This window comes from Scophthalmus maximus, chromosome 3, assembly GCF_022379125.1.
Source record: "Scophthalmus maximus strain ysfricsl-2021 chromosome 3, ASM2237912v1, whole genome shotgun sequence".
Lineage (NCBI taxonomy): Eukaryota > Metazoa > Chordata > Actinopteri > Pleuronectiformes > Scophthalmidae > Scophthalmus > Scophthalmus maximus.
This window is the reverse complement of record NC_061517.1, coordinates 15,825,135-15,846,622: the sequence shown is the minus strand read 5'-3', so window position 1 is coordinate 15,846,622 and position 21,488 is coordinate 15,825,135. Positions and strand designations below refer to the sequence as shown.

Below are 21,488 nucleotides of genomic sequence, written 5' to 3'. Positions count from 1 at the left end.
GTGTGCGTTTTCTATTATTAAAAAAGGTGAGGGAAAACCAATTATGTCTAATGACAAACTAAAATTAGTTTTTGCCTCCTCCAGATGAGATCTGCCCACTGCCAGTCCAGATTCCTGTGGTCAAACCAGACCCAGACCGAGCCAACCCCAAGATTGGTGTCTCTAGCTTGGCATTCAGCTCAGACAGTCGCTATCTAGCTACTAAAAATGGTAAGACTTCACAGCTGTTCAGTATTACTTTCATGGTGTATCCAAAGAAATTGTATTACACCTGTTAAAACCATCCCCCTTTTTTTTATCATAGACTTACTTGTTCTACAACTCTTCACAGCTCTATCGATGGAGAGTGGTTTTGAACTTGTCTCTGTGTTTCTGTATGTAGACAATATGGCCACGGTTGTCTGGGTCTGGGACATGCAGAGGATGAGCCTGGTGGCTGTGCTTGAGCAGACATCATCCGTGCGCTGCTTTCAGTGGGACCCCCGACGCCCCCGGCTGGCTCTGTGTACAGCCAACACCAAGCTCTATCTCTGGTCGCCATCGGGCTGCGTTTCAGTGCAAGTCCCCACCGAAGGTAAAATGCTCTGTCACTGTGAACTGAAAGTGTTAATCAGCTGGAATACACAGCTCCATTATATTGTTCTTGGATGTAGGAGAGGGCCAGTGAACTCTACTGACCTTTTGCACAAGGTAACTTCTGCATGTTGGCAGCAAGAGGTCACAGTTACACCCTGAAATTGTGTCATTTGATATTAGACTGATCCTGGTGAAGTGCTGGCTGTTTTTAGTTCAGTCCTTTCCAATCTAACATTATACCTTGACCAAAACCTCAGATTGGTTTTGATTCAATCACTCATCCGAGCCACTCTCTCTCTTTAATGGACACCCTGTGTATACAGGACTATATAAGAACGTGGTTGTGCTCCATCAATTGGTTCATCTTGACTTTCAGTATCCAACTCAGGCTGGAATTTGTACAGCGGAACGAACTCCGTTGTTCCCATGGCTGCAGCAATGTTTACGACTGATCAGGAAACCTCTTGGTAAGGGGCGTGTAATATCTGACACTCCAAGCGGTTGAACAGTCAGAAAACAGCGGGTCAGCTGACCAATCAGACCAGGCCAGGCTTTTTTGGGGGCAAGAATTAAAACAGAGCTTTTGATGCTGAGGGTGAAAAGAGGAGCTGCAGCAAATTATAGGTATTTTGAACATTCCAGTAAACAAAATAAAAATGATGAATCTGCAAATTACCAAAATACGGGCACAGATTTTAAAAACAAGGAATATGGAATTAATTTCTATTAAACTTAATTTGAAATGTTTGATTCATTCATGGAAAACTCACTTGGACCTTAAGGTATTTCATTGGACTTGAAATCCTTAAATTTCATTCAAATAAAGAATATATAAAATAAATAAATAAATGTATATGTCGGTGTGTACACATCATCACAGTTGCCCTGCTATCTCTTCCTGCCAGGTGGTTTCCAGGTCCAGTCACTAAGCTGGCACTGCAGTGGAGACTCTCTGATCCTGCTTGGAAAGGAGCAGCTGTGTTTGTGCTACATGGACACTGAACAGGAAGACAAGTAAAACACACAAAGATACATGTATCAAAGATAACCAAATCACAGATCAGGCTTATGAAGCCACAAGCACTTGGTCGAGGATGTGTTAAAGCGATGAAGTGACCAAAAGACTGGTGGGAACACTCCTCTAAATCTAACCTTTCACGTGTTGAGCTGTAGCTGCTCACCAAGCTTTTGAGGCCCTCGGTGCAGGTTACTGAGACGTTGCTTTTCTTGTTGAGTTGAAAATGTTTTGGATAAATATAATTTTAAATAAATGATTTTCTACTGAAGCACTGATTCCAATCACTGTGAGAAGATAGATGTTTACAGATTTTTATAGCTTTCACTATACTTTTAGTTTAACCTATTTTGTGTATTACCATGTGAGTCTAACTATTTTGAATAAATTTTGTCATAAGCAATACAATATTTCACGTAGCTGCTTTTGTGAAAACAATAGTTAAAACTGATGAATCGTCATTACACATACAGTCCCCAATGCTGGTGTTTTGATGGTGTTTAATCTCCTCGCTGGAACAAAGACACAACACATTTTATCAATGCATAATTTGAAAGCAGTTCTTTATGACATGAGTTGCAATATTTTAAATCTGCAAATACTCCATCATTACTGGTATCATTTATTTGTTGTTGCCAACTGACCAAACTGAAATGCCAGCAAGAATCCTGAAAACAAATGAACAGGCAGGACTAAATATATTAGGACCGTATTACTTGACTTCAAGGAGTCGCCTGTTGGTTTGCTGGCCCACTTCAGAAACGCACAAAGAACAAAATCCCTTTCCTCGGCAGAATAAACACGTAAATGCGATCCTATAACAAATATAGATGAGAACCTGTCAATAACGTGGGTATTTATTATTATCCATTGTGGCTACTGTGCAACGAAATGGACAAACTGTAACACTCCACATGTTTGTAACGATAAATTAATCCCATAATAAAATGTTGATAATAAATAATAAGGAAATATGCATTTTCAGGATTCGTTAATATGTTAACTGCATCAAAGTAACTGCAGATAAATAAAACCTTATTATTATTTACACATTTGTTATGGATATTCCTTTAAAAAACATCAGTCATGCAAACTCAACGTGCAAGAAACATGCACAAGTTAGGACCAGAAAAGGCATTTTTCGCACAAGTATTAATTGTTAAGCATGAAATTATGGTCTGTTTCCTTTGGTAGGAATGTACTATAGGGTGCGGCTCAAAGAAAAAATCACAAGATACATACAGTGGGTAGTAAACTGATAGAAAGCTCAATTTGCATGTATTTCATTTTGTAACCTATCCATTATTCTCGCTGCAGAGTTAAGTGCAGCTGAAAGCAGATGTATTAAGAACATAAGAGAAGCTTGTTGAATGCAACTTACAAACAACAAAGCCGTGGTTTACACATTCGTGTTGCATAAAACATTTGTAACTTACAAGACCATTTTAGCTATAATGGCTAATGCAGCTCTCCAAGTGGTACAGCAACTCGCTACTCTTAGCAAAGACATAATTTAGGCAAATGTAAGCATGGAGAGCAAAACACTGTTAAACACATTAAGAGGGGAAGGTCACAACATGTGATTCACCATTTCCACTGAACATGTTTCATTAATACTGAAAATTGTACCTCAGCTCATATCTTTCCACAAGTAACACTGCTGAGCCCAGAGCTTTTCGGTGTAGCAGTGCAGATCCTGTAACAGTTTCCATATTAGTAATGTTTATTACAATAATCATGTGACAAGACCATTAAACTCAATCAATTAGCTGCTATTCCATTCCGAGAAGCCACACTATAGCCTTATGATCAGAATAATACAATCCTTCACAACACCACATTAATGTGGCAAATATGGAACATATGTTACGGTAGTGTGGCTGTTTTCTTTTTTTAAATAAAGGCAAACTTCATCCCTGATGTTGCTACTCATGGGACTACATGAAGCTCAATCTAGAATAAGAACCAAAGTGATACATTTATGCAAATGCCGTGTCCTTTCTCTTTATCTAGTCACATGGATTTCGTTCCTGAGGATCCACACGGTTATGGCAGATGTGCAAGCAGCTCTTTGATAGAAAGGAACTGGGACCAGTAACAACAAATGGGTAGACAGTCCATGCAGTGCTGTGCATCATTTAGGCTGACCTCTTGTCTGTGACACCAACTTAAGGAGGTGTGGAAATCTCATGGGCTCAACACACACACACTGATTGGTTGCGCGTTACACTGTAGTGGAGCGACGGTTTCTCTCAGAGAGTGCAGTGTAACATAGACACATGGAATAAACTTTGTTGTACTTAAGAGAAAACGTGGCTTTTAGAAGCCAATCTTGCCACGGGTCATGGAGTAGCCCAACTTGGCCTCGTTGTTGATGAAGGACACAATGCCTAGATAGGTCTCAATGAGCAGGGGTCTCTCCAGGATCAGGACACCGTTAGCCCGCCCAGGGATGGGATGCTCCTTATGGGCTTTCTTCACTGCTTGCACCAGTTGGGTCCTGAAGTTGTCCAACTTGACATAGTAGAAGAAAAAACAACAACATGAAAGCAGCCCTTCAAAGGTCCAATCAATTATGTTCTTCTTTTTTTTTTACATTGTATAAAATCTGTAATATATCTACATTAAACTAAGCTGTGTAGAATGAAAGAAACACGTCCTGGATATGCTTTGTATCTTGGAAGTGTAGAATAATGGATGTGATTGAGACTTAACAGCCAAAACAGGTCTGTGTACTACATGTAGCAATGCTTACAATGAATTCATACCCCCAGAAAACTGCCCCAGGTGCCTTTGTTGCCATGCCAATAAGGCAGAAAAGAAAACAGCTTTGAAAGTAACTGTTCATAAAGAAAATCATCACTTCACTGATTTTATGAATAACCAGCCTTCTCTCAAGGCATCAATTCCATCTGTAAGGCTGCATGTGTCCATTGTTTTCAATTGGGCTCTGAGGGCTAGAGCTGTGTTTACTGCCGTCTGTGCATGAATGAAGTGCAGCACCAGTAGTCACCATTGTTTGTCTTGTGAAATAAGGTCAACACAAAAAAAAGTATGTTGCATTTCTCGCTTTGAATCCTCGGATGTTTTCAAAATGTCAAATAATCCATTAGATTAGTTACTCAAAATAATTTTTTAGTCCTCTTAAGCTACAGGGATTATACCTGGCACAGAGAGGCAACCGTCTCGTCAGCATGGGCCATGGGGTGCTCTGTGAAGGTGGCGTAGGGCATGTCTGTGGACCAGGGGTTCCAGCGGTTAAAGAATGAGGCCCGAGGACGTTTGTCCCACTGTACGCGAATCCCATAACCTTCTCTCCTGTAAAAAACAAAACAAAATGAAAACACAGCAGTGTAAAGCTGTTTTCAGACATGAACTCATGTAAAAATGTCCACAGAATTGCGTTGGGACATTCTCCGGAGTTTACCCTTCACATAAGATGAACGTAGCAGGAGGTTGTCCGACCGGTTGTCAGACGCGTGGTGTCTGGGTAGAGCATGCAGGAGGCAACTCCTTAGAGATTCTCTCACTGAATTCTCACATGGGTTCTCTCGGATGTTCTCCGGAGATTTACTTGAGGGCTAGCAGGAAAAGTTCTGGACGATGTTTGGAGCAACATTGCTCTTTTTTTTTTGCATATATTTTGCATTCTCACGCACAGCCTCTCCAGAAAAGTTCAGGAAAATGTCCACACATCCGTGCATGTCTGAAAGCAACTTTTTAGAAACATTTAGAAAACGATAAACAGTAAAGAAAAACACAAAGTGTTGTAAGTTGGGTTTCTAAATGTTTCTCAAAAGCTGCTGCACTGATGTGCGGACGTTTTCATGAACGTTTCCAGGGAGGCTCTGAGAATGCAAATGTTGCTCTGGACATTTTATGGAACTTACCCTGCCAGCTCCCAAGGAAAATTTCCAGAAAATGTCAGAGTGAGCCCATGTGGGAATACGGCAGGAAAATCTCCTCAAAACTGACAACTTTAAACAAAAACACTGCTTTCTGCAGTAGAAGTATGGTCACGTCCTGCCTCCTGCGTGCTCTACCCCTACGCCAAAGTGTGTTCCAGACATTTTCCTATTAATGTGATCGCGTCTGACTCAGACCATCTCATGCTGCCATATATGAACGGCAAACTCCAGAAAATGTCCAGGCAAAATTTTCCGAAGATTATGCCTGATAACAGCTAAATTGATACAAGAAATCAAGTCTTTTGCCTATTTATTGGCAATATATATGTAACACTACCAACAATACGGAACATGGACTGCTTAAAGCAACAGCGGCAATATTTCAGTGACAATTGCCACTTGCATGGCTGGTGTGGAGTCCTGTTCATAACACTGGCATGAATACGCTTAGAGTAGATGGTAGTTTGCTATTGACAGACTGAAATGCGTTGGCTTACTTGCTCATGGATTTGGGTGGAAACTCAAATTCTCCCACTGAGATAGTGTCTACAGCGTTGAGGGAGATCCTGATGACCTGCTGACACAACAGGTTGATGAAGTCGTACTTGCACACCAGCAGTGACCTGCCCACGCAACCAGAGGACGACAGATTGTGCCAACGTCTGTCAACATGTCATATGCAGTGCGGTGCATTTCTTCAACAAAGCATATAGTGCGCCTTGTTGGACTTACCTGTCGGTTATGAGCACAAGTCTCTCCTTGTCGTTGTTCCAGTGGTCAACTCTGTTGATTGACAATCAAGCACAATACAAAACCTAATCACTGGAACATTTACTGAGCTGTCGGGTCCAACAGAAGTAATGCGTATAGAATAATAACTGATAAATTGAGAGGTGTGTGGTGACACTCACTCTGCCAGCAGCCACACGCTGAGCACCTCTCCATCCTCAGAAGGGAGTGCCACGGTCCTGATGTCGCTCACTGCCTGCTCGATGGTACCTGGCTGAGATCAGCATCACACAACCGTCACGCATCAGCATCAGCATCCCCATCCCCGCGATGCCCTGTCCGTGGCTCCCAGCAGTAAGCTGCAATGCTCCACTTGTGGGGCCACTGGGTGCTCGTGTGTATTTGCCGCGCACGCCTCGAGAAGCGGACATGCGCATGTGGTCTAAGGATACAGTCGGCCCGAGGAGCAACTTACCCTAAACACGAAGTAGTCCTTCACTTTCGCCTGCACCGTGGGGTTGTGCACGTGAAAGGGCGTCAGCGTCTGCAGCGGCGGGCAGCAGGCCACGGAGGCTCCGCGGCCGAAGCTGCGTCCGGCCTCCGGCGGCGTGAAGGCAACCTCGACCCCGTCCTCCGCCTCCGCCGGGTGGAGGACGGCGGCGCCCGGACTCTCCGGCTCCACGGCGTCGTTGAGCTGCAGCATGGTGCGCGAAGAGGCGCGTCCCGACGATGTGCGCCACGCGTCAGATCAGAAAATGTCCACCCGAGGACGCGGACTCGCCCATTGCGCACGAATACTGTTTTGGTTGTGAGGACTACGAGGAAGTGGAGCCCTCTTGCTTCTCGTCTTCCCCCTTCCTCTTAAAGGGACATCACGTTTTTTAACCCAGAAACGTACGCGTCTCCGATTGGATGAACCCTCTTTTAATAATATCATATAATAACCATTAGCGCTATGATTTTAAGGTAATCTGAAATTGGACGTTGGATTGCCGAAATGTATCCGAGTAACACGCCTTAGTATGAGATTATCATTTGAACCCCTCGTCCTCAATGTGTTTCACTGTTGCTACTGACTACACTGCCACTGTGAATTATTGTTGGGCTGACGCACAACCACTTTCTAAATCTTTAAATTTAAATTAAAGTCTGCAAAGCAGTGACACATGAAGAGGGAATGGTTTTTACAGATGTTTTAATATAAACACAGGCTGATATTATCAAGAAGATCAGGGCCGTGCAGAGACCTCGAGAGGTGCAGGTGCACCAAGTTATAAAGAGACTCACAAGCAACAGGATTTTAAAACGCCATACACCAACATCACCTTCATAGCGATATATTTTCTAAAGGGTGAAAAGAAATAAAATATAGTGATTGAGACCTCATCAACAAGACCCGTGTTTTGCAAATTATGTTTTTTCCTTTGTCTTTTCCAACACTTGCAGAGCTCATCAAACATTAGTGACAACTAAACACGACTGCTATCTACAGTCCAAATCCCAACTGCACATCCAACTAACTTTTATTTATTTTAAATTCTATTTGATATTGCACATTACTGTATGTAATATTGTTATTGTTATGGCATAGTATTTCTATTTTATATGATATTTACTTCAGATACGGGGATCAATAAAGGTTCATCTTATCTTATCTTTGATGGCACGCCGTCCACGTGAGAGATCATGATGTGAAGGTAACTTGTCAGACAGCAGCCAGGTCATTTTAGTTATAGCTTAATTATTATTATTAGTCAGTTAACTATTCTTCTTGATTAGGGCCACGGGCAGGCCTTCACAAAAACATTCCTCCTACACGTGACCTGCACACACTGGATGGTTCTAGCCGTCAATTGCACAGTATTCATGTACTAATGCATACGGTGCCCTAACCCTCTAAATAAGACATAATGAGAGAAAATGAACATCATGTTGTCATAAAGAAGACATGGAAATTGAGATTGTCACCATAAACTCCTCAGGAAAATGTTTACTCACGTTTATGTCGAGTGAGAAGTAGAGTCCTTTTCTCATAGATTTATATAGAAACTGACTCCTGTCAAGTCGCCCTCTGCTGGTCATTTGAGAGAATACAGGTTTCAGGCACTTCCGCGTTGACTAGACTAGAGTCTACGTCCATTTTTATATACAGTCTAAGGTTCGACCTCATTCTTTTCTCGATTGACACTGATGACTTTTCCCAACAGAATAACAAACTAAGAGGGTGGAGCCCAGTAGTTGCTGTTGGTTCATTCAGTGCTGACTCAGTCACAATGAGATACACGACAATCACACTGACTGAACTCACGGTTAAACCTTAAAGGAGTGTTTCCTTGAATCTTAACCATTGTCAACACATTTCTCTTTGAGATGTTCCTCTGCTTATTGAGCACTATTTGATGTGCAAGTGTATTATTGCAGTTTTACACCTAAATTAAAGCATATCTCTTGTTTCTCATTGCCGCTGCATCACATTATGGTATAGTGAGGCTAAGGTTGGTGGGGCAGTACTGATATACAAAGCCCTATCTTTTTACTGAAAGTTGGATTTGGCATAGTGAGCCCTTAATGAATTGAGACTACCTCTTGGGGCTGCAGGCATTTGCCATAGTTGTGGCGACATGGCTGAAGATCAGCTTGGTGTGTTCATGATAGGGTTTAGGTTGGAGCAGTAATGAAGCCGAGAACACCACATGTAGAGCAGATTGTAATAAGGGACAATGCACAGAGCATTTATTGCATCAGATGTAGCTAGAAGCTAATTCCAAATATCAGTAAACACTGTCCTTTTGCTCTATTTCAGCTGAGAAGTTCTACACTTCGTCCTTATGACCTCATGAAGTACCTCTTTGTTTTACATAGGACGTGTTAATGTCAGTGAGGACAAAGGAGGCCGACATCAGATAAATTGCTCGCGTAACTGCATCAGCCTGCCAGTAAATCTTTTTTCTGTCATTGTTTTGTTGCTCTTCAAAGACCAGACTTCAATTGGTTTATTGAGGAAGAAAGAAAAGAGAAAATGCGATTTATTACTCGTCGTTTCTCGCAAGTCTTTATCTCAGCCAATTAAAAACCTGATGTAGGTCACCATATCTGACTGTCATGAGAAGCTTCAAGAACGCCTCGCAGTTTGTCTTCTTTCTACTAGATCAGTAAGTAACACAAGCAGCCTACTTATTAATACCACTGGACGTTTTAGTCTGGGTTATTTGTTCAAATTGGGATTTTTACTGTTGTTTTATTCTTGGGACAGTAGCCAGGCTGCTGGTGTTGAGTCAGCCTTGATGCTAACGCTGCTTCTATCTTCTCCGTTATCTCCAAAGTGGTGTTGACAACTTTCTCAGGAATGTAGCCGGGAGATGAGACACTGAGTGAAACAAATCGTCGGCTGCTCTGATTTTATTTTGCGCATACTTTTTGCCAATACAAACATAACTCACATCTCAGCCCGTCAAAATAGCCAGAACACAACCTTTCTGGAGGATTTAGCAGACCTGGTGCAAAATGGATACTCCACAGCAAGACTCATCCAACCCAAACAAATTAAACTGGATTTATTGGTTACACTCCATGATGACATAAAAGCGCTTCGCTCGAGGCCGGAATACGCCCACAGCTACATTGCAAAGTCAGAACAGTCCAACAAGTCGCTACAATCCACCTTCTAAAATAATAATACCACCTGGAACCGCTAGGGGGCAAAGAGTTGTCTTTTGCCTCTAATAATCTGCATTGCAGTTTTCAAAATGTATTTGCAAATCTTAGAATTACACAGTGAGATCTCCTAGGCCTGCACAACATCGAGAATAGATAACAATATACATTGGTATGATTTTGATAAACTAATTATTCAAGGATTTGACGCCACATCCAACACACAGGTAGATTGTTTCCTTTAATGTGCTGTGATTTCAGTCTTGTTTTCCAGATGACACACTACAAGTACTAAGTATTATGAGATGGATCACCTTCACGTTTTTCTGATAAACAACTTCTGGTAATGATTGATCAGGATAAGACACTATTTAAGGATGGGATCAATACAGAAACTAGAAACTAAAGCTGAACTGCATGCTGTGTACACAACCTGTCTAAAGATGGAAGTGACAATGTTTTTTCCCCCTGTTGCTGCTGATCTGCTCCCTCTCCACAGCTCAGCTTCAAACAGAGTCTGACAATGAAATTATTCCTCTCGGGGAACAAACTGAATACCGGGCAGGGGAAACTGCAGATGTCTCTTCTCACAAACCAGCCTGCCCACAAGACATCCCTGCTGTGCTGCGAGAGATGAGCACCATGTTGGCTGAACAGAGGGTGGAGCTGAGGCACTTACAGCAAGAGAATGAAGGTACAGTAGAATATCAGTCAGGGGGAGAATGGGAATCACAGCATTGTTACAGAAGATTTTATACTAACATGTCAGAGCAGTTCATACACAAAGGACAGAAATGTTTGACAGGACTATGTCCTATCATTTAACTTCTTCTATTTTTCTTCTAGCACAAGCAGCAAAGCTGAGAGAACTGGATTTGCAAAAGAAGCAACAGGTCCTAGGTACATAGATATACATGAACAGTCAGATGTACTTCATATATTTACAAAAAAAAATAGGCAGTATGATGTAAATTATTTAAAATATTTTATTTATATATATCAGAGCAGTTCATGCACAAATGACAGAAATGTTTGACAAGGCTATGTCCCATTTAACTTCCCAACTTCTCCTTTTTTCTTCTAGAACTGGATTTGCAAAAGACTCAGCTGGACAAGTTGAAGCAACAGGTCCAAGGTACATAGATATAAAGTTATGATGAAATATTTTTAAATGTGTAATTTCTCACCGCCCATTCTTGGATTAACTGAATTTCATCACAGGCAGGAGAAGTGACAACCATTAAAGGCAGGACAAACGTGACAGAAAAGCAGGTGGAGGTTCTGAGGAGAGAGACAGAAGGTGTGTGAATTTTAGAAAAAAAAAGCTCATTATAACAACAAACACATTTCTGTAACATCAGACACTTTAAATTTAAAAGCACTTTATAAAACATTATTATTATTATTATTATCTAATTGTTCATGTGTCTCTTTCAGTCAAACGGGTTGCCTTCTCAGCCTCTCTGTTGGCTTCAGGCGGTGGACTCCTCGGACCATTTAATACATTCATTCCTCTGGTTTTCTGACATTGTTTTTTGGAAACGCCTACAACCCACACACAGGTAATCAAATCTACAAACTTAAATAATGATTTAGATTTTGATTCATTTTGACCTGGTTGACAGATGTTGCAACAGACAATTCTTCACTTTCCCCTCAGGTTTTTTTATTGCCCCAGTGACAGGAGCCTTCCCTTATTTCTACTCTAACCAGTCGTGTCTTGTGTGGCCTTACCTGACCCCAACTTTACCCCAACCCTAACCAGTTATCTCTCTATCCGGAGTTATTTGGGCACATGTGGGTCAGTGGAAACAAGTTGAGAATGCAATTCTCATCACGTAATTGCCTATTCAGAAGTTACAGAGCAGCATTATCATTCATTCATTGTGTTTCTATCCAAGTGATGAATGCAAGTCTAATATTTTGTTTGCATTTAGCACAGTTTTAAGTCTCTGCTGACCAACTCCAGAGGTAAATATGTTGCTCCTTAGCCCCTAATATCTCCACTACTGTAGATATTTGTGTCAAAATAGATTTGTAGTCACTTTAACCCTCCTGTACAAATGTGACCCCTGAAACTGACATGAGCCCCTTACCTTAAACATCTCACCTAAACGCCAAACCCTTAACCTAACAGTCTTAACCCTTAAGTTGGGTTAAGACTCAAGTTGTGAGGACCGGACAAAAAGGCCTCACTTACCCAAATCCCAAAATGTATACTCACTCTGTAAGGTCAGAAACCCAAACTGATCCTCACGAAAGACACGTACAGTTGTGTCTCCATGACTTCACAGGACATGTGAGGACACTAGCTGTTTGCCGGACGGGAGGGGGCGATGGGAGGGGGTGCAGCGGGACCACGTCCAGTCCACTGATCATTCTCATGGACTTACAGTTCATGAATACACAGTGGACTTCTCATTTAAAAAGCACACAGGTTTTATTGCATATCAATTTCATGTATAAATTCTTCATAGCATTGGAAAGATTACATTTGGTATACATTGCTATTCTACAGAATTATCATCAGTCATCTTTTCAATGAAATTTCTCTAAAGTACATCTTCAATAATCACAAGCATCAAAAGAACTGAAATTTTCAGAATTGTTCAATATTATTCTACAATCCTTTATTTGTTTTTCATTATGTCTTCTCCCACAAGTCTTTACTATGTCTTTCAGAGCCGCCTGCCCAAACATCTGTAAGGCAGTCAAGAACTTGAAGTCAAACCTACTAACCTAACCACATGTACAATAAGTGCATCTACGGATTTATTTTTTTCTTTCCTTTTTTTTTCTTGTTTTTTGATTTGATACACATTTCACAAATGGACATCATTATGACTGCTAAACACGTCATGCACAATATCTTTTTTTTGTTTGTTTTCAATAAACATAACAGAGGCGATATACAACCCAGATTCAAACAAAACAAGCACCATCCATTTAAACCCATATTTTTCAATGATTTTTTTTCTCTTCAGACAAATGCACCATTGTTTTTCATTCTTTAGAATACTATACAGTCAAAAAGAAACAATATGTATATTTTTTTTTACTTTTACTGTAACAGTGGGGGGGAAACAGCAACCATGTTCTATTATGCTGAAATATATTTCAGCGACCATCTGCCAGAATACTTTCTGAAGTTGGCAAAATGGAATACTTCAATGCCTTCAATTCCTTTGCGTTACACAGCGCGTGCTTATTACAGTAGTCCATGACATGAATTATTACATCTAGTCAACCTAAAAACTTAGCGACCCAAGTCTTTACATTTTATAACCACAAGTTGGAAAACAATGTGTTTACCATGAATGACATCTCATTCAGTAGAATTATTTAAAAAAGAAAGACTCCTGTCATATAGAAAAATGAGATGATGCAGCAGTCCTAGCATCACACTACCACCTGCTGTCGTGAAGAAATATTACAGTGCTTCCGTTTCAGATTTTTCTCATTCTCCATGTTGAGCACAAGTTGCTCTTCTAATGAAAGTGAAACTAGTCTGAAAATTGATCCGTGTTCTAAGCTCCAGAGACATAAGCCTGATCAGTTAATGGCTTGGACCCACGTGGTTTAAGTGCTAGTTTGACAAATACAGCATCAGGCCAAGTTCTCAAAGTCCCAGGATGCAGGAAGGGCCAAGGCAACAATGACCAACAATACTCAACCCCCTGCAGCTATCTACAGTTATCTACAGTAAATGACCCATGACCTCCATGGTACAGTTACCTTGTGGACCACATGGAATGACTTTTTTAGTATGATCTCAGAATGTACAGGGAATATACTGCAAAGTTAAACTCATGATCAAGTTCCTGTTTTCCCCATCTAGACTCAATGGAACAATTTGTTTTAAATGTTGTTGGGACTGACCAGCAGAAATATCATTTTAATACTACAATATCTGAGGTTTAGTCTACTCTCTCTCTCCAGATGTTCATACAGATGTGACTTTTGGACCATGTACTATAGGACATGTGATTTTTCAAAACATTATTTGTTGGATACACTTAATCTATCAAATGTAAAAACAGAGGGCGCTCGACATGATAAACACAAGTCGGATTCAAAAGTGTGACAACGTCTTTCATTCATGACATCCAGAGTGAAAGTTGTCTAAGTCTGCCCCAGTCGAGACTGTAACCAATTTGAACAAGACACATTCGGGGCTAAAATGGTTTAACTGAAAGAAGAAAAAACAAACACTGCAGGACGTTACAATGCCAATTAGGATCTAAAATTGACTACAGCTATCTTTCACTATAAATAAACAGTTAATTTTGTGGGTTCTTTCTATTTTGGCACACTAACGCATCAAACCCAGAGATTCCGAATCTCTCCCATGGTCTGATAGGCGCTCATTCCTTCAGCAACAAGAAAAGAGGGATTAAATGACTTGCCTTCATTTTCACTCCTCCAGTCATGACAAAACAACCAGAAATAAATACATACACACACTTCTGAAATCAAATATATAAGAGCGTAATAAGAAAAAAAAACAACAACTATGACAGCAAATGAAAGCCCCTTGGACGTGAAATGATTGTCAGAGAACAAAACATTTTCTATGGGTTATTTGGCACATACCACTCTTGCTATGAACATCTAGGTTATTTTGTACATCATATGACAATATCATACAATTTTGGTCCTTCTCTAAAAATAATTATATTAACAATTTAGCACTGTGGTGCCTACAAAGAAACAATACTGTGGTGTCTAAGAGGAAAGTTAAGTAAATAAAATTAACAAATGACGATGAAATAAACAAGCAGAGAGAGACTCACTCAATTACTTCTTTTTTTTTGAGTGTGATTTAAATCCATTTTCAGCATGATCAAATTGGGTAACCAATTACAATGGCCAGTGTCCCAGATAGCTCATTAAAATCACCAGTTGCTGTGCACATTTGAACATTGAACATCATTCTCCATTTAATCATTCAAAAATCAAAAAAAAATAATCAAGACAGTCTGCTGGAACTGTCATTTCCTCAAGTAACATTTAGTGTGGTGCCATTGGTGATTTTTGCACGTACAATTGAAACGAGATCAGTAAATGAGTCGCCCATGATCGGTGGGGGAAAACCCGGAGACAATAGTGCACGCGCCCACTACGCTCCCGGTGAAACGCCGCCACCCTGTGGACATGCAGTGCTGATGCAGTGCTGATGCTGCAGTGCTTGTAGTAGGCCGTGTGCACAGACTTTAGAGACATACTAGTCGTTAAGTGTCTTTGCGAGAGCCTTGCGCGGGGTCTCTGTGGTGCTGGAGTGAGCCTCGTGGACTTGGGGAGGATCAGGTCAGAGGTCAGAGTTTCAATGCTGTTGAGAAGCATTCATCATGTCCTTCACATCAACAGGAGCTTAGCAGTGCTTTCTCTTTGACAGAGTCTTGTGAGACCACCTCACCTAGGGACAATCTCAACCCCCTCTTTTTCCACACACACACACACACACACACACACACACACACACACACACACACACACACACACACACACACACACACACACACACACACACACACACACACACACACACACACACACACACACACACACACACACACACACTTACTTCTCCGGGCCTCCACGTCCTCTCACTACTCACGTCCACTCAGTCACTATAGTTTCTGTCCATTTTACGAAACTTATGTTCCTCCCACTCCCACCTCTTCTCTCTCTCTCTCTCTTCTCTCTCTCGTCTAGATGTGGTTGAGCGGGTGAAAGCTGCTCGTCTCGGACGGTCCACCTCCCATGCTCAGCCAAGCGTCCAGAGAGTTCTGGGAGGGCGCGTGCAAAGGGTTGTTCTCCGAGAGGGACAGCATCATTGCATAAGCCTGCGTGAGAAGACGGGGTGACTTTTAGCACAGAGAAAACGGCAGCGCTCGATGTATTCAAACATCACTTTCGGTGACATCTCTTCACTCGTATCCTGTGACCTGTCAAGACATTTCTGGACACTTTGGACTTATTACAACTCGGGTCTATTTTCTGCAGCTCTGGCCGTCATCTCAAAGATTTTCTGTAGCATGTTGCCACGTTCCAAGTTGCAGTCACCCGCAATCCTCTCATTATATCTTGACACTTTGCATTGTAAAGATGTTTTTAAATTAGACTGGTCAAACTGAGGATCTTAGAAAAGATAAGAGCAGTTTACAGGGAAGAGGTTTGGAGGTCGAGAGAGAGGAAAGACAGGAGCGGGCAAGACAAGGTGCTTTCCACCGACAGTTTCATGCACTGGATTACCAAATGTTTCTCCTATTAAGCACCGGAATCGAATCCCTCATCTCTGTATTTACATTTTGTGCCTCACGACCTTCTCGGCACACGTCTCTCCTGTCCCTCCCTTTTAGTTGACCTCCAAGATCCAGTCACATACCTGGGTTTTAGCCTGCCTGTACAATGTCTCTTTCAATGCCTCCGACTCTAGTGAAGTGTTAAATATGTCTTTCACGTCAAAGGGTTGCTCGTCGCTGGCTGCTTTACGTAACCCGTCCAGGCTCTTGGGAAAGCTGGGCAGACCCTCCAGGTCCAAGAGAGAGCCCTCCTCCTCTATACACCTGGGCACCGAGGGATTGATGGGTGGCGGTCACGTGGCAATGTGGCCGATAGGTGGATGGAAAGATAGATGTAGAGATGGGATAGATGGAGAGTTAATGCAATGCAGAGGGCAAGGGAAATGAAGGAAGGTAAAGGGAAAAAAGTGAAGAGAAAAGGGAGAGGTGTGGTTAATAAAGGAGGAGAAGAAAAAAGGCGAGAGGAATAGGAAAAGAAGCTGACCTAACGTTAGCAATTACCTAAAATTAACAGTTATATTGGGAATCTGTGAAGGGGATCTACATGTCCAACCCATGTTGTCTCTCTTCCTCACTACAGTGTGACATCTCGTTTCGTTTGGCCGTTAGTTCGAATAAAAGTTTGTGTCAGAAGGAGTTGAATACCTGCGAGTGTGTTCATAGCTCATAGCCAGTGGAGCCGTCTCCGTCTCTTCCTCTTCCTCCTCCTCTTCATACACTCCTGCTGTGACGGGGGACGGGGACTCGGGCGCCTCGTCGTGAGACTTCTCTGTCAGGCTGCCTTCCTCCTCCTCCTCGTCGTCGCCCTCCACTTCCTCTTCCTCTTCCTCCAGCCCCTGGAGCCCAAGCTTGGAGTTGGACAAGCTGTGGCTTGGTGGACGCTCCTCCTCAGCCGGATCTGACCTACAGAGGGATCAGAATGGACGATATGTGTTCGTGATGTTGGTGAGTGCTTCAGAAACCACTGCCCCCTGCTGTATTAGTGACATTTCAGTTTGTCCAGTCTGTAGTTCTGCATGTTTCTTGTCAAAAATCTCAGACATTGTTACAAAAGGATGGAAGAGAAAAAAAAAAGAATTGCCAGGATTTTTATCTGTGAAAACAGGTCATTGTTGTTGATGTAATTCTCCATTTGGCCCGTAGAGGCTGGAGTGCACCAGCACCCGCTCTAAATAGGACTAACAGCATTCATGTTTTTTTTCTGAATGTACATGCATGTATATTGTGATATTGCTGTCATTTCTTTCTTTCGGATAGAAATGTATTTTTTTAGCAAAGTCTTTCCTGCTGGCTCTGGCAGGTGAGGTCATTTTTTTTTCAGCGTGTTTTCACAGTTGGAAAAAAAAATTTGTGAGAAAAAGTTGAAAAATTAAAAAAAAAAACAAAGTTTGTTTAGCTTTTAGAAGAATTGGTTATGAGAAGTCTACTTTGTCAAAGGGGCCTAAGAGAAAATAAACTATAAAGCTGAATCCCAGGTACTGCAGTCAGGATTTTATCATCTCTGGTTCTACTGTATTGTCACATATATGCCGTCATCAGTCCCCCGACCTTATTTGCATGATTAAATCGCGCTCTTTTCGTTGTTCACCAACACCGAGTGAAAAGTGAGAAGAACTTGATTCGACTTGTTCTCTGAGCTCTGTGTCCGGTCCGGAGCTGGGTTTCCTGAGAAGCTAAAGACATGACGCATCGTGGGCAGAGAGGGAAACATAAATAATCTGTTGACAGCATGCACAGCTCAACTACAGTGTCTGCCCAAACGACACGGGTGCTGACAGTGTTTCGCGGAGCGCTTTTCAAATGGCCACGCACATGATTAATTGGTCGGCTCCTGGGGAGCGGAGCAGGAGATGGCCCGCTGCAGACTGGTTCCACCGCGCTCCGTAATGGTGGAACATACTTTGTGTGACTGAGGGGAAGACGATGGCTGATCTGCAAACAGGCTATCAGCGCGCCGCCATTATGACCTGCCATCTGTACATTTTCCAGCCTGCACCCCGACTCCCCCTCCATCACCCCCAGACCACGATGTCATGGCTCATGATATCATTTCCTCTGGGACGGCAAATTTACCCCTTCCATTTTTTGCCACACAGTGGACATTTATCAAATCAGACAGGATTACCTCTGGGAAGGGGTGCACAGGGACAGGATTGGGTCACACACAGTGGGTGGGTAAAAGCCAGTAGGGGGACTTTTTTTGGGGGGGGTAGGAGTTCTCCTCTTTCAATCTAGATTAAATATCACCATAATCAAATTGCAGACCTGGTTGGCGGGGAAAAAGTCCATGCCTGTGTACAGAGACAGAAGCGTAGCTCTGACATAGGGGGCCCTGGGTTCTGTCATTTAGTCTAAACACGTCAGTCGGGTGTTTGTGTTAGCGGGCTAGGAGTACGGGTGTAGCCAGTGAAAGGGGGAAGAGCTCCATCATCAGTGGATCTCCTAGATAAATGCCTCGACCCGAATCCCCCTCAGGGTCCAAACTGCCAGCCGCCGAAGCCCTGTCCCAGACGAGCAACAAGCTCCAACTTCAGATTCATCCAAACCATAGAGGCCAGGCCACGGCCTGGATCCTGGTTCCAGCCCTAATTATGACCTGGATTGTGGTCCAGAGGGGACAGACCCCACGTATCAACACTGCAACGCTGGAAATATCCATGTACATCTAAACCCCCGACTCTTTTGCTTCAAAATTCCCACCCTCAGCTGAGCGGTGCCACCTCAGCTTCTACGAAGCTGTTTGGAAACTAGTCAGACAAAGTTTTCATGTGAGAACTAGAGCTACCAGGGACTTTTTATTTTGACTGGCTATGATGTTGAAATAGGGGGTCCTCAAGGAGGAGCAACTACATTGTGAAGGCGGTTAAGAGCGATTACAGATACTCGTCCATGAATGTGTGTTTGTGTTCGGCGTTTGACTTCAGTCACTCAGAGGGAGAATAAACAGTGGGCTGTCTGGTGGGAGGACAGAAAGCATAACACTTGGGCTGAATTACAGATATTAAAATGTCAGGCCAGTTTGTTGTGGATGAGACTCTGTATTGATCCCAGATGGCAGAGGGGCTAAATTGCCACTGGGTCTGCCGGCCATAATGTGTGTTGACAAGAGGGAGGGGGGATGATGGAGGAAGAGGCCGACAGAAAGTGAGACGACCAGAAAGGAATTCACATCATGAATGAAAGAAAAATGAAGAGTGTGTGGAGTCAAGGAAAGAGGGCAAACCACTGCCTGAAAGAGAAAAAAACATTTCATCCTTCTTTTCTTTGACGATGCCTTCGCCTCTCCTGAAACCTCTGAAGCTTTTCAGGGCTTTAAAGCAGCAGGCTGACCTTTTCATTTACTGACCACACTGACCTGTGGCTGTAGACCAAACATTTTCAACACGTTGAAAGAAAGTTATGGTTTTTAGATCGCAAAAAAACGTACACAGGGGGACCACTCCTGCCAGCTACTGATGAGCAGAAGGATTGATCAACTACAGCGGCAGTCGGCAGGTATTGATTGCAGCTCTCAACAAAGACAGCGCTGATAAAGTATGTCTGAATTGTGTCAAACATCATTGTTGATATTGGACTCACGCCGGAGTATTACGCTCTACACACAACTTTACCTTATGTAGTGTGTGTTCAAAATGGGAGAAGAAGAAAATTCTGTTCAAAAAACACACTTATGTCCAACAATGCGATGAACAAAAGAAAATGAGAAGAACAAAAGTTCAGATAAATTGTGGATGGTGGCAAAAAAGCAGCAGAAAGATCTTAGAAAGAAAAAAGTATTACATTCAAAAGAAAAAAGGGTTTTATTTATTTTTTGGCAAGTGTAATTAGCACATGAATGACCTGTATTTTAATGTATAAACTAATCAACTGGGGCTGCTGTTAGTACGTAATATGTAACTGGGACAAAGCTCTGAGGTTGGTCACTATTGCTTCAGTCCACTAGAGAGCGCTGTGCACTAAGCACAAGCATGTGCTGCTTTGCACCGGGCAGAGGGAAAGGGCTGCAGACACCGTCTTCCTGCATGTTCATACCTGTTAGGACCAAATGCCCTGATAAGACGAGAGGGTTCGAAGAGCGCCTCAACGTGAGGTCAATTCACCGCGCTTACATCTTTCGAGTTCGGATTGAGGTTAAGATTTAGGGCAAGGTTTGGGTTAGCATAAGCGCTTGGCATTAGGACTGAAGGGGTAGGCTCCTGGATCAAATGTAATCACTGAAGGGCTTTGCAAAAATCTTGATACAAATGTGGTCTGTGCAAGCATGGCTCCTTTTTTGTTGTTGTTGTTGTTACCTCTTATCCATGGAGCTGGAGGCCTGGTTCATCTCACTGTTGGAAATAAAGTTGCGGATTTCTGAGAAGTACGAGTCCTCCTTCTCGTCTAAAAGTGCATGATTGTCTGGCTCGGAGTTTGGCGAGGAGATCGTGGTTCCCAGGTTGGAAAGCATCCCGGACTGTTGGCTCACTGTTGGGGAAAGACACACACATCCACACACATAAACACACGGGGACATGCACAGCAGCCACACACACATACGCACACATTCAAACACAGAAGGGGCGATTAGTGTGATGATCATCAGACATGCATAATAGATGAGAATGAGAAGAATGCAAAATATCATGGGGGTTATGATTATGCACATTATTCACGTTTTAATATCAAAAAGCCGAGATGTGCAGAAGTGCACAGAAGTGCATTTAATTTTTTTTTTTTTCGGTTAAAGAAAATGGTTTCCGGAATCTTCGGTGAAAAATGAACTGCGCCAAAGGACAAAATAAAAAGCCTTGTTATATTTTGACAAGAAGGCCTTATGTATATGGTTGTTCTTCTTGAATTTACAATCTTATTTTTTACATCCGTCTTCCCTAATTCCCAGAAATATAAAGGAGAATTTCACAGTTTCATATAGCGTATCACAGTTAACTGAGAATATGCACTGAGGTGTGTGTGTGTTTGACACAACCTGGAACTCTAAATAATAGTAATATAACAAAATTAACTTTTTTTTTTATATAGCACTTTTCTTAACAATGTCACAAATTGCTTAACAAGAAGAAAAAGAAAAAAATTAAAAACCAGACAAGGCAGTTGACTAAAGGACATGGCCACGTAACAGAGATAAAACAGGTAACATGAATAAAACAAAAAAAAACATGAATAAATGTAAATGAAAAGAGAAAGGTATTATTAAGATGATTTAAAAGAAGCTAGAGAGGCAGTGTGTCTGTGTGGGGGTTCGATCGCCCTTGGCGTTTTACAAACTGCGACCTGGGAGTGACCAGTGTCACGCCCTCCTCT

At 42.2% G+C, this 21,488-nt stretch overlaps 3 protein-coding genes across 13 annotated transcripts in view; 1 reads left to right on the top strand and 2 right to left on the bottom strand.

Annotated features, from left to right (window-relative positions):
• wrap73 (WD repeat containing, antisense to TP73) overlaps window positions 1-17,663 on the top strand; it is a 29,890-nt gene extending 12,227 nt beyond the window's left edge. The window contains exons 11-19 of one of the 3 annotated variants that reach the window (XM_035646470.2): window positions 85-210; window positions 383-574; window positions 1,482-1,590; window positions 10,382-10,576; window positions 10,729-10,782; window positions 10,967-11,017; window positions 11,104-11,182; window positions 11,320-11,444; window positions 15,598-17,663. In XM_035646470.2, the coding sequence (XP_035502363.1) occupies window positions 85-210; window positions 383-574; window positions 1,482-1,590; window positions 10,382-10,403 (449 nt within the window). In that variant the 3' untranslated portion in view covers window positions 10,404-10,576; window positions 10,729-10,782; window positions 10,967-11,017; ... (1 more) ...; window positions 11,320-11,444; window positions 15,598-17,663. Of the gene's footprint in view, window positions 1-84; window positions 211-382; window positions 575-1,481; window positions 2,663-10,381; window positions 10,577-10,728; window positions 10,783-10,966; window positions 11,018-11,103; window positions 11,183-11,319; window positions 11,445-11,542 lie in introns of those variants that run through there. The other 2 variants (XM_035646471.2, XM_035646473.2) reach the window with 2 other exon arrangements.
• Window positions 2,075-8,349, bottom strand: tprg1l (tumor protein p63 regulated 1-like). The gene is made up of 6 exons (XM_035646474.2): window positions 6,704-8,349; window positions 6,411-6,502; window positions 6,232-6,282; window positions 5,997-6,122; window positions 4,756-4,909; window positions 2,075-4,105 (listed from the first exon to the last, which is right to left on the bottom strand). The coding sequence occupies exons 1-6, from the start codon at window positions 6,929-6,931 to the stop codon at window positions 3,911-3,913; spliced, it is 846 nt and encodes a 281-aa protein (XP_035502367.1). The 5' UTR covers window positions 6,932-8,349; the 3' UTR covers window positions 2,075-3,910.
• prdm16 (PR domain containing 16) overlaps window positions 12,304-21,488 on the bottom strand; it is a 170,245-nt gene continuing 161,060 nt past the window's right edge. For 8 of the 9 annotated variants that reach the window (XM_035646461.2, XM_047331058.1, XM_047331060.1 and 5 more), the window contains 2 exons: window positions 20,480-20,651; window positions 12,304-17,090 (listed from right to left, as the gene is read on the bottom strand). In XM_035646461.2, the coding sequence (XP_035502354.1) occupies window positions 16,793-17,090; window positions 20,480-20,651 (470 nt within the window). In that variant the 3' untranslated portion in view covers window positions 12,304-16,792. The remainder of the gene's footprint in view (window positions 17,091-20,479; window positions 20,652-21,488) is intronic. The other variant, XM_047331061.1, reaches the window with a different exon arrangement.